At 40.6% G+C, this 12,942-nt stretch overlaps 3 protein-coding genes across 4 annotated transcripts in view; 2 read left to right on the forward strand and 1 right to left on the reverse strand.

The window, feature by feature from the left end:
* The window catches only part of LOC146456075 (ras-related protein Rap-1b-like), a 279,286-nt gene that overhangs the window by 48,016 nt on the left and 218,328 nt on the right, over positions 1-12,942 (forward strand). The gene's annotated exons all lie outside the window — the stretch shown is intronic.
* Positions 2,748-5,404, reverse strand: LOC146456078 (uncharacterized). The gene is made up of 2 exons (XM_085093522.1): positions 3,165-5,404; positions 2,748-2,992 (listed from the first exon to the last, which is right to left on the reverse strand). The coding sequence occupies exon 1, from the start codon at positions 5,257-5,259 to the stop codon at positions 3,928-3,930; it is 1,332 nt and encodes a 443-aa protein (XP_084949648.1). The 5' UTR covers positions 5,260-5,404; the 3' UTR covers positions 2,748-2,992; positions 3,165-3,927.
* Positions 5,576-7,896, forward strand: LOC146456079 (uncharacterized). Its single transcript, XM_085093527.1, has 2 exons — positions 5,576-7,622; positions 7,796-7,896. Exon 1 carries the CDS (start codon positions 6,092-6,094, stop codon positions 6,947-6,949), a length of 858 nt encoding a protein of 285 aa, XP_084949653.1. The 5' UTR covers positions 5,576-6,091; the 3' UTR covers positions 6,950-7,622; positions 7,796-7,896.

Below are 12,942 nucleotides of genomic sequence, written 5' to 3' on the forward strand. Positions count from 1 at the left end.
CTTGAAAATGTCATCCACGTAAGGACGTAAACAGAAAGCCGCAGCGATGGCTGCATGTCGATGAGGAAATCTCGAAAAGGTGACAGTACAAGACTTCCAGTGTCAGGTTGGGAATTGAAATCTCAAAGATGCGGAGACACAAACTGAAATTAGTATTGCGCTACCATCACCTGCAAACTTCAAAGAAAACTCTGTGTCCGCGGACTTTTTGACCGCTCCGAAACTCCCTGACGTCTTTCGCGATAAAACTGTGCGACCCTGTGAACCTGAATCCGTGGACTTCCCTTCCGAACCTGAGAAACTCCACTGTTTAGATATAACACAAATAAACGAAGCTATCGAGGCCACTAAATTGCAACCACTCTCCTAAGACAGCATGGAGCAGCAGACGGTGAGCAAGGAGGCTTGTAAATTATCCTTGAAAGCAGCTTTAGCTCAGCAAGAATTCCATTCTTACATCAAAAATGCTAACCACTCGATAGAAAACCTGACTGATAATGGTGAGCTCGAAACTTGTGATGAAAAACTTCTCCTTACAACATCAACATCGCTTGAGAACCTAGTTAACAGTAATTTAAGTAATGTACAACACTGTGACTGTGAAAAAGACACTGAATTCGAATTTTGTTTGGTAAAACAAAACACAGTTGAAGAGTTCGAGTTCGAGTGTAGTCCATGTGGGAAGTTAACTTGAAGAGTAGCATTCCTGTCGTTAAAGCCACAGCTCGTCCAAGATCTGCAATACGTAATCTCGTTGCTCTTTCATTCCTTGTCAATGGGTAATATTTCAAAGATTACCACAAAATTCTCGGGACTCTCGGTCTGGATCACGTCAGCTCCACTCAGTGGATCCATATTATTGAATGGATTGCACCGTTCGTAAAAAAGATCGCCGACTGGAGCGTGCAAGAAGCAAGAACTGAAGCAGTTCGACGTGGAGATAAGTCATCATTGCACATCCAGTTCGACGGCTTTTATCTGACTCGCGGCCACTATTCGAATAACAGCTCAGCTACCGTCCACGATGCGAAGACTGGCAAAATTATTGCGTACTCACACCGAACAAAGCGCGGCCAAGGTGCTAACTGGGAAGGGACAAGCGGTGGAGCAGCCTGGCCAACAATGCTTACGCACTAGGCCGCTGAAAATTCGCTCACCACTTCTGGTGCCGCGAAAAAAGAACTTTTCTCCTCGAGAGATAATTGTAATTGCTGGGTTTTAAAACAATTTGAAAGAACATCATATTTTCTCGGAATTCAAGAATGGGTTTTGCGACAAAATGAAAAACAAAAAAAATATGCGCAAAAGAGTGGTCCAAGAAGCACAATTTCCATTCTCATTTTTTTAATTTTCATTATAAACCGAAACGCATGCTTAAATTTCCTCAAAACGGCTTTTGAATTCTTATTGTACAAAAAATGCGGAAAAAAAGTTTAAGCCATTCATTTAAAATGCATTTTTCTGTTTCTGGTCACGTGATATTGGGCGTGGTCCGATGACGTCATTACCGGACCATATTTGCCCCCCATGGGTATTGCCCAAATTTGGTCCAATTGAAACATACACGTGCAGAGTTATACCAAATTGATTTTTTCCTAGCAAAGGTATCAAAGCATACTTTAATAGATAAAAGAAGCAGAGAACGATACAACGTAGAATTACGGTTTAAAGGTTACTATATTTCGGCTGGCCAAACCAGCCTTCTTCAGGTATAATGAAAATTTACATTGGGACATACGCTTATATAGCTGACAAATATTTGCGCAATAGGAGAACTACGTTAAACTAAATTGATTGACAGTATAAAATATGAGGCAAATGAAATAATAATAACAAAGAATAAAAAATAATAAAAGAAAAAAAGCTAGTACATTTCTTCGCGAATATTAAGGCCATGTGGAGAAAGTGTTCTGCCTTTTGAGATTAAAAAGGCTTCCCTGGCCTTACGTATTGAGTCTCGGTTAGAGTAGACTTTTTCTATGGGGATTAATTGCATGTCGTTAGCGGTGTGGTTAGGAGCGGTGAGGAAGTGTTCTGCGGCTGTGGTGGGTTTAGATTTAGTATTAGGGTTATCTATGGTGCGGCGGTGTTCATTAAAGCGGTCTTTTAAGCGTCGTTTAGTCTCTCCTATGTATTGTAAATTACAGCGGTTACATTGGATCATGTAGATTATATTTTTAGTTTCACAGGTCAGGTTAGATTTGATAGGGCGCGTTTCACCAGTGGAAAAGAAGGTGTAGTTAGTGAGACCATCGGAAATGTATGGGCAAGTGGCACAATTTTTACCGCAACGATAGGAGCCGGAAGGGGGTTGTGGGTGGGGATTAGTCCAGTTAGAAGAAAGTTTAGCCGAAACCAGTGAGTCACGTGGATTAGGAGATCGCCTGAAGGCCACAACAGGCAAATTTGGAAAAACCTTTTTGCAGCGGTCAGACGAGCGCAGTAAATGATAATGTTTTTTAATGATGTTGGAGATCAGAGGAAGTGATGGGTTAAAAGTCGTAATAAAAGGTACACGCGTAGATTTGTTCATGTCTTTAGTTTGTAAAGCGAGTCTGCGTGGGATGTTGGCGGCACGTTGTATTTGTTTAGTGACAAAGTTTCGTTTGTAGCCTCGTTTGAGTAGGTATGTAGTAAGTTCTGCAGTGCGTATATTAAACGTTTCGTAAGTAAAACAAATAAGTCGTAAGCGGAGTAGTAGTGAGGGGGGGACCAGTTAGGCCTCTTTTTCGCGGTGGTTTCTGATTAATACGCGGTGGCATACATTAACACCGATGACGTCACCGCCTATTGTCTTGATTACTCATTATAGGATGACGTCATATTTAAGTTTAGCCTTACCAACAGGTTATGAACTGGTTTGACAGGTTGATCAATGATGTCATGCTCTATTTTTAACTTATGGCAGTCATGGTCGGTATTACCGGTTTGACAGGTTTTTGAAGTTATTTTTGGACACATGACATCATATAGTATATAACATGCATACATACTTTATTGTATAGCTCCCCTTGGGGGGGTTTTCTGTCATACATGAAAATAAAAATAATAATAATGAAAACTATTTACATTTGGATGATAATATAGAGAGAAAGAAAAAAAATACGATAATAAAAAAAACCATGAATTAAAAAATTCTTAAAAATTCTTTTTTTAAAAAAAACGCTACGTTTTCCCGTGTTTCTGATATGCTTCAATAAATGATTGTAGATTTTTTTGCTCCACGGAAGATGAAAGCCCTTTGGCCTTTTGCAAGCCTACACTTGGGTAGTGTGAGGTCATTATTTTGCCTGGCGTTCCTTTGGTGAATTTTTGAACGGTGTTGAAGTCATTCTCGAAGATAACCGGGAGTTAGGTTGTTCATTCATTTGTATACAGTAGTCTATTTTCATTGTCCGTAAGCGTATGAAAAAGCGATTACTGCCAAGCACATTATTCACGAATTGTGAGTTTCAGTAATAATCATACATTTTCAGTGATTCTATTTTGGATGAATTTGATCGAGATTATGTGATTTTGTTGGTTATAACAGATGAAATCAGACATCAGACATCAGACGCGTGTTTCGATTCACGCACCGTTACTTAAGCTATTATGTTAATTAAGTTGAGCTTTGTCGGGGATTAAACAGTAAAAACAGTCTTTTGTTGTCTTTTGTTTACCAGATTGCTCCGAATAAGAATATTATTACGGTTGATCGATTCCTGGCTGCTTAAATTAATTTGCATGTTATGTTTGGCGCGCACTGAAAAAAGTAAACACGGTCAGAATTTACTGAAAATTCTTTATTTAAATCGTTCAACAATTCAAGTACAAAGCAAAGTTCTTATGACGGCGTTAATCATCTTTATCCTCGTCATCGCTAGGGGGATAGAATGTCATTTTTGATGTCCTTTCATCCATGTGTGTGATTGCGCCACAATTTAATTAAAATTCATCCTCTTGAGAAGCCTTATATGGATGATTTCTGTGAGTTCGCCGGGATCTTCTTGAGGGACGATCATCGTCATCCAGGTAGTTTTTAAACCGAATTCGAGGTGTTTTTTTTCTTTTCTGTGTAGGTGAGGGTACTGTGGGAGGGGGTGTTAAGATGGACGAGGGAAGTGACGCTTCCGCGGGCGTCGCTTGTGTTGTGATTGGTTCCTGGGCAGCGGTCGCCTGTATAACCATGGGCGTTTGGACAGCGGCCGCCTGTACAGTCACTGGTTCTTGATCTGGCATTAGATTGCTAGAAATTTGTCTCTGTTCTTCAGAGTAGGGTAGATTTGATTCTTTGAGTCTGGAATTCAACTGTTGTTTAAACGTCAAATACTTGTTTTGCAGCTGCATGTAATGCTTTGCTCTTTCGTCATCTCCAAGGTCTGATCGTGAGAGAAGACCATCCATTGAATCTTGTAATTTCTTCATTACTGGAACTACTGGGGGAGTCATTACGTTCTGTTGTTTGAGGTACTGTAGTAGTTCTTGCGAGATATTGTCCGGTACCGCTACGTTATCAAATCGTTCTTCGCTAGGTAGAACGTTCGTTCGCAATCTACAGTTGTCTTGAGTGGTGGTTTTAAGGTCAACTAGGAGATAACCAAAGTGCCTCTGTACGGCCTGCTCATAGTGATTAATAAAGAAATCGGTGTGCCTGGGATACATTTGCTTAGCCAGGGTCAGCACTTGAAGTTTATCCCGGGGGTTCTTGAAAAGGACTAAGTAGTGACTGTTTAAGCTGATACTTCGACTACCTTTTCCTTGATGAAATAAGTTCTGCACGATGTAAATTATGCTTAGGTTGCGATGATGGGATCCTCTTGTAAACAGGTTGACGATTCGCTTGTCTTCACCGGCATCAGCCATCTGATCATCGATCACCATTAAGTTGCGTTGGCGGATGTCAAAATAGGAGTCATGCTCTAGATTGGAAGGAATACCTCTGATAAATTCTATGTTTGGTATTGTTGCCATCAATTCTAGATAAGCGGGCTGCCATTGCGAATAACACCAAACAATCCTCTCTGGTGGTAGGTTGATTGCTCTTTGAGCCTGTTGCAACAAAGATTTTACCCAGACAGTCTTTCCTGATCCGGTCATGCCAGCAACCATACAAGTAAATGGATGTACAAATTGAAACCGCTGACACTTTTCTACAGAAAACGGCATAGCTCTGAAGGGAGTGAAACTCGGCGGTTCACTGTGTTTCCGGCTCATGTGTCTTTGCATGTTATCTTTCCTGGAAAAATTATTTTTACAAAAAGGACAGGACCAACTCATGTCAACTCAGTGAAGACTTAACGTGCACTGAAAAAACGTCGAATGTGTCACATTTAAATAGAATTAGCCCCTATTGTCTCCCTATCCTCTCCTCCAACTCCCCCTCTTCCTCCTCCTCCTCCTCCTCCTTCTCCTCCTCCTCCTCCTCCTCCTCCTCCTCCTCCTCCTCCTCAATTCTGTTGTTTTTCCTCCTCCTCTCCCTCCTCCTCCTCAATTCTGTTATTTTCCCTCCTCCCCTCCTCCTCCTCCTCCTCCTCCTCCTCCTCTCCCTCCTCCTCCTCCTCCTCCTCCTCCTCCTCCTCCTTCTCCTCCTCTTCCTTCCTCCTTCTATTGTTTTTCCTCCTCCTTATTTCTAGTGTTTTCCTTCTCCTCAAGTCTATTGCTTCTCCCACACCCTACACAATAAAAGGGGGAACTTACTTTCTTAAACTCATTCCATGATCATGTCTCGCGTTGTAAAGAACAACCGAGGTTTCCTTCAGCTCCTTTCTGATTGCCCTTCCAAGCAGCGTCAGTTTCTCTTGAGAACAGCTACTCCACAACAGTTGCATGCGTTATTGCAAGTTATTTATAACGTACTTACAGAAAACATACCAGTGTCTGAAGAAGTTAGGGCCATATTGCGTTCGCATAAGGATGCTCTTCTAAATCTTGCTCAGCGAAATGTTCCTTACAAGACAAAGAAACGCATCCTTGTGCAAGAGGGCAGTGGGTTTATACAAGAATTACTGACCCCTGCAATTAGTAGCTTGTGGTATCTTATGTTATAAAAGAGACCGTGGATTCTGAAATTTGGTCATTTGTGTCTCTCTTTTAACGAGTGCTGATCAATATGAAGAGAAAGATAGATTTGGTTGAAGAAGAACACGAGAGTGAACATGAAGAAAGCGAAAGTTCTGATGATGAAAGCGAGAATGAAGAACCAAGAATAAAAGATGTCTTGAACAACCTTTCCAACGCCGTTTCCAGAAAGCACGCTTCTGAACTATTGCATAGTATGGCTGCTTCTAAAAATATCTTGTTCTGGACACCTAGTGGACTGTTACTCCGAAACCAGCGCGCAATACCAGTAACAAACATCTCAGAGCTGGTCGAGTATGTGTTACTCCCTCATAACGAAGATGTCGCCAAACCCCGTGCGCTCAATACTTTCCTAGATGGACTAGCAGAGCTCGGAGTGAATAAGCGACTGATCAAAAATAAAAAACTTCTAAGCGATTTGTTAGAAAAAGAAAGAGGATACCAGGTTAAAGAGGACGAATCAGGTAATGAGGCTAATGATGAAAACTTGTCGGACAGCAGTGAAGAGGAGGAAAGCAGTTCTGAAAATAGCCAACCTGAAGAGTCTCATAACAGCGGCCTGGAAAGTGATTGGGAAGAAGAAGAGGCCGAGAATAGTAGTGACTCAGTTGAAAATTCAACGATAGCTCAGGCAAAAGTTCATGATCCGTGCCGACACTGCAACAGTTCACATGGATATGATACCGTAGTCATGAAATGTCCTAAGTGCTTTTGGGAAGATAACTGTAAAGTTTGCCCTATATGTGATCACAAGATTCCTCTTGAACGAAAGCACGCCAAGGAATCTATCCGTCGATGTTATGATTGTGGCGCAATCACACACAAGGATGAAAGGACATCAAAAATGACATTCTATCCCCCTAGCGATGACGAGGATAAAGATGATTAACGCCGTCATAAGAACTTTGCTTTGTACTTGAATTGTTGAACGATTTAAATAAAGAATTTTCAGTAAATTGTGAGAGTGTTTACTTTTTTCAGTGCGCGCCAAACATAACATGCAAATTAATTTAAGCAGCCAGGAATCGATCAACCGTAATAATATTCTTATTCGGAGCAATCTGGTAAACAAAAGACAACAAAAGACTGTTTTTACTGTTTAATCCCCGACAAAGCTCAACTTAATTAACATAATAGCTTAAGTAACGGTGCGTGAATCGAAACACGCGTCTGATGTCTGATGTCTGATTTCATCTGTTATAACCAACAAAATCACATAATCTCGATCAAATTCATCCAAAATAGAATCACTGAAAATGTATGATTATTACTGAAACTCACAATTCGTGAATAATGTGCTTGGCAGTAATCGCTTTTTCATACGCTTACGGACAATGAAAATAGACTACTGTATACAAATGAATGAACAACCTAACTCCCGGTTATCTTCGAGAATGACTTCAACACCGTTCAAAAATTCACCAAAGGAACGCCAGGCAAAATAATGACCTCACACTACCCAAGTGTAGGCTTGCAAAAGGCCAAAGGGCTTTCATCTTCCGTGGAGCAAAAAAATCTACAATCATTTATTGAAGCATATCAGAAACACGGGAAAACGTAGCGTTTTTTTTAAAAAAAAGAATTTTTAAGAATTTTTTAATTCATGGTTTTTTTTATTATCGTATTTTTTTTCTTTCTCTCTATATTATCATCCAAATGTAAATAGTTTTCATTATTATTATTTTTATTTTCATGTATGACAGAAAAACCCCCCAAGGGGAGCTATACAATAAAGTATGTATGCATGTTATATACTATATGATGTCATGTGTCCAAAAATAACTTCAAAAACCTGTCAAACCGGTAATACCGACCATGACTGCCATAAGTTAAAAATAGAGCATGACATCATTGATCAACCTGTCAAACCAGTTCATAACCTGTTGGTAAGGCTAAACTTAAATATGACGTCACCCTATAATGAGTAATCAAGACAATAGGCGGTGACGTCATCGGTGTTAATGTATGCCACCGCGTATTAATCAGAAACCACCGCGAAAAAGAGGCCTAACTGGTCCCCCCCTCACTACTCGGAGTGCTAGACTGAAAGGAATAGCATTTTTTGTATGTAGGGGATGGCAAGATGAATACAGTAGATGTTGGTGTTTGTCTGTATTCATCTACTGTACTCATCTTACCATCTCCTACATACAAAAAATGCTATTCCTTTCAGTCTAGTACTCCGCTTACGACTTATTTGTTCTACTGACGAAACGTTTAATATACGCACTGCACAACTTATTACATACCTACTCAAACGAGGCTACAAACGAGACTTTGTCACTAAACAAATACAACGTGCCGCCAACATCCCACGCAGACTCGCTTTACAAACGTAAGACATGAACAAACCTACGCGTGTACCTTACATCTACTGTTTTCAACGTGCCGCCAACATCCCACGCAGACTCGCTTTACAAACTAAAGACATGAACTAACCTACGCGTGTACCTTTTATTACGACTTTTAACCCATCGCTTCCTCTGATCTCCAACATCATTAAAAAACATTATCATTTACTGCGCTCGTCTGACCGCTGCAAAAAGGTTTTTCCAAATTTGCCTGTTGTGGCCTTCAGGCGATCTCCTAATCCACGCGACCTACTGGTTTCGGCTAAACTTTCTTCTAACTCGACTAATCCCCACCCACAACTCCCTTCCGGCTCCTATCGTTGCGGTAAAAATTGTGCCACTTGCCCATACATTTCCGATGGTCTCACTAACTACACCTTCTTTTCCACTGGTGAAACGCGCCCTATCAAATCTAACCTGACCTGTGAAACTAAAAATATAATCTACATGATCCAATGTAACCGCTGTAATTTACAATACATAGGAGAGACTAAACGACGCTTAAAAGACCGCTTTAATGAACACCGCCGCACCATAGATAACCCTAATACTAAATCTAAACCCACCACAGCCGCAGAACACTTCCTCACCGCTCCTAACCACACCGCTAACGACATGCAATTAATCCCCATAGAAAAAGTCTACTCTAACCGAGACTCAATACGTAAGGCCAGGGAAGCCTTTTTAATCTCAAAAGGCAGAACACTTTCTCCACATGGCCTTAATATTCGCGAAGAAATGTACTAGCTTTTTTCCTTTTATTATTTTTTATTCTTTGTTATTACTATTTCATTTGCCTCATATTTTATACTGTCAATCAATTTAGTTTAACGTAGTTCCGCTTTTGCGCAAATATTTGTCAGCTATATAAGCGTATGTCCCAATGTAAATTTTCATTATACCTGAAGAAGGCTGGTTTGGCCAGCCGAAATATAGTAACCTTTAAACCGTAATTCTATGTTGTATCGGTCTCTGCTTCTTTTATCAGTTGTATTTGTTAAGCCGATCAGATCAACAATTGATCCAACGTATACCAGCAGGATTATCGTCCACGGTTGTTGCTTGGACTTGACTTACTTTAATAGGCCCTTAACAGTCTTGCTTGGGTGGAATGTTAGGCCTAGGGCAAACGTCGAATCTAAGTCGCGTCGAATTTATTAAAAATTGGTTCGACAAAGAGTCGACTTAATTCCAGTGTGGTAGCAAACGTCGAACCTGCGTCGACCCTAATTCTCAAGTTGCACTTCGTGAAACACGGGAATAAGCACGTGTCCCCATGCTATTAGGGATCTTACGAAAACACGCCACAACACTAAAAGATTAATGAGCAAAAACAATCGCTCTGCACGTGCGTTTTAAATTTTGGTACATTTCTTTGTCGTCCTCTGCAAAACAACAACGTGAAATGACCAAATTCAAGGTTTTGTAGAGAACGTGAACCCACGGGAGTGAATTTTTCATTCTCTTCCTTAACTTGAACGGTACTCCTACCAATTTGGTTCCTGGCTAGTTTGTCGTTTGTGTATACAAGTTGAATGAGTTAAAATAATCGCGAAGAAGCACAAATGAAATAAAGTTATACTTTCAAATGACGTTTGCGTTGGTGTCACCGTCTTGCATTCGTAAGGTCCCTATTCACTCGATGTGCGGCTAGTTATTGCTGGGACTTGCTAGCGAAATGCCGAAGTACAGTGCTCGTTGGGCTCTTCTTTGGCAATTAATTGCGAAAAATAGAAAGAAAACACTCAAACACTGAGCATTTATTGCAAATAGGCAATTCGCATTTCAATCATTTATATTTAGTGTTCATGAAACACGAAAAACACATTTCCATCACGCTGTGCGATGTCAGCAATGACTCTCGATAGCTCGCCATTTCTGGTCGCGAAATTGTCTTTGTACAGCGCATGCTCGTCAGGGGGGGAAATAGCGTTTGGCAGATGGGGGAGTCGGTATTTTTGTGACTTTTGCGCAGTCCATCACATTTGAATCAATTATTTTGTTATTTGCATGATTTATGAATTGAGTTCAGCGCGTGTTTAGAACGGCGTTTGCTGTAACGCCGAACCACTGTCGCATTATCCGACTTGGCAAGTCGAACTTATGCTGGAGTCGAACCAATTAATTTGAGTCGAACTTAATTGCGGCAAACGTCGCACCATTCATGCGCCTATTTCAAAATTAATAGGTTCGACGAATTAAGTTCGACTTAGATTCGACGTTTGCCCTAGGCCTTATTGATATTGATATACTAGAACATCGTTATTGCAATGTTATTTTTGATCTGGAAAGGTAATTCGTACACTTTATAAATGGTTTCGTAAAAAAAACCATATCTTAAGATCTTTTTTTTTATCAGCGGTGGGCAGTACGAAGATTCCTTTAACAGAGTGTTTAATACATTTCTGTGGAAATAGTTTCTTTTGTTTTCTCACTATCTAAAAATCGGAGAGGAGACTTTTTAATTGCAAAATTCCAAGAGACTGGTTTTGGTTTCAAACCAGCTTTTGTAAGAAAACTTTTTACAATTAATTACAATCGTTTCGTTATTCCAAATTATTTATGAGTAGCCTGCAGAACAGATGCTATTTTTTATTTGTTTAACTATTTATTTTTTTTTATTTTCTCCCGTTTTTCAGGCGAGTGGAGACAAGCGAGAAGCTCGATTCACGCGCGACGGGGGGAGGGGGTAGATTACGCCTACCCGCACATCATTGTTCATGCTATTCGGCCCCAGACACTTCTCAAAATCTCCAACTATTCACAGCGTTTAGTATGGACGGTGAATACCGGTATTACGTAAACTGCCACAAAAACATACGCTAATGGAATAACAGTACGGAACAATTGTTGTTGGAGACAGTAACAACTCTGCAACATTCAAATGATTTAGAACAGGCAGTAATGAGACGTTTTATGGATTTCCTTAACGAAAGAAGGAGAATTACGGAGGCTAGCCACGTAAAGAACATGGCTCGCGTCCTTTTGTTGTTAGTTGTTGTTTATTAAGTCAACAGTCCACTAAGGCCCAATTTATTTTATTTTGTGTACGTCAATTGTTTACTCGGGCCATCCAGAAAATAGCACGGTTCGTAGATTTGATTTTCAGGATATTCAAGCAACTATTGTTCGAGGAGCAGTGGAGAAAACTATAAGAGCATCCCGTTTAGTACTGAAACAGCGAAGAAAGGGAGGCGTTTGCCAGATCAAACTTTTTCCAAACCAAGCTGGAAGCAATCCAAGTACACTTCTTTAGTTTTTCCTTTACCGAATTTGGAAAAAAAAAACGAGAAGGGTTTCTCGAATAGCTTAGTCAACAGAAAACGATGACACGACCGCCATTTTGTTGTCGAGAACCATTTCATGATTACTTGACATCAAATAACCAATTGCAATTGGATAGCCGCGATCATAAATGAACGCCGGAATAGCCTGAACACTAGTGGGCGGATAGGCGTTATTTTTTTTTCGCGCCCCTCCCGTCGCGCGTGATTCGCATTCAAGCAACTATTGTTCGAGGAGCAGTGGAGAAAACTATAAGAGCATCCCACTTAGTACTGAAACAGCGAAGAAAGGGAGGCGTTTGCCAGATCAAACTTTTTCCAAACCAAGCTGGAAGCAATCCAAGTACACTTCTTTAGTTTTTCCTTTACCGAATTTGGAAAAAAAAAAACGAGAAGGGTTTCTCGAATAGCTTAGTCAACAGAAAACGATGACACGACCGCCATTTTGTTGTCGAGAACCATTTCATGATTACTTGACATCAAATAACCAATTGCAATTGGATAGCCGCGATCATAAATGAACGCCGGAATAGCCTGAACACTAGTGGGCGGATAGGCGTTATTTTTTTTTCGCGCCCCTCCCGTCGCGCGTGATTCGCATTCAAGCAACTATTGTTCGAGGAGCAGTGGAGAAAACTATAAGAGCATCCCACTTAGTACTGAAACAGCGAAGAAAGGGAGGCGTTTGCCAGATCAAACTTTTTCCAAACCAAGCTGGAAGCAATCCAAGTACACTTCTTTAGTTTTTCCTTTACCGAATTTGGAAAAAAAAAAACGAGAAGGGTTTCTCGAATAGCTTAGTCAACAGAAAACGATGACACGACCGCCATTTTGTTGTCGAGAACCATTTCATGATTACTTGACATCAAATAACCAATTGCAATTGGATAGCCGCGATCATAAATGAACGCCGGAATAGCCTGAACACTAGTGGGCGGATAGGCGTTATTTTTTTTTCGCGCCCCTCCCGTCGCGCGTGATTCGCACCTCGCGCTTGCCTCCACTCGCCTAAAAAAATGAAAAATAATGACAGCTGTTCATCAGGCTAATTCATGAGTACTTAGGGATTCCATATAATTTTGTTTTGTATTTTCTAATTGTTTCAATAGTTCGAGACAAAATGATGGAGATTGTTAGCCTGTAATGTGTCGAACTGATAGTTAAACCCCATGCTTCTCCAGTACTGCTTCTGGGTGACTTTCTAGGATGCTTCATTTACCGATTACATGCGTGGTATCCAAGAGACT

Source organism: Pavona decussata, unplaced genomic scaffold, assembly GCF_977016875.1.
Source record: "Pavona decussata unplaced genomic scaffold, jaPavDecu1.1 SCAFFOLD_261, whole genome shotgun sequence".
Classification (NCBI taxonomy): domain Eukaryota; kingdom Metazoa; phylum Cnidaria; class Anthozoa; order Scleractinia; family Agariciidae; genus Pavona; species Pavona decussata.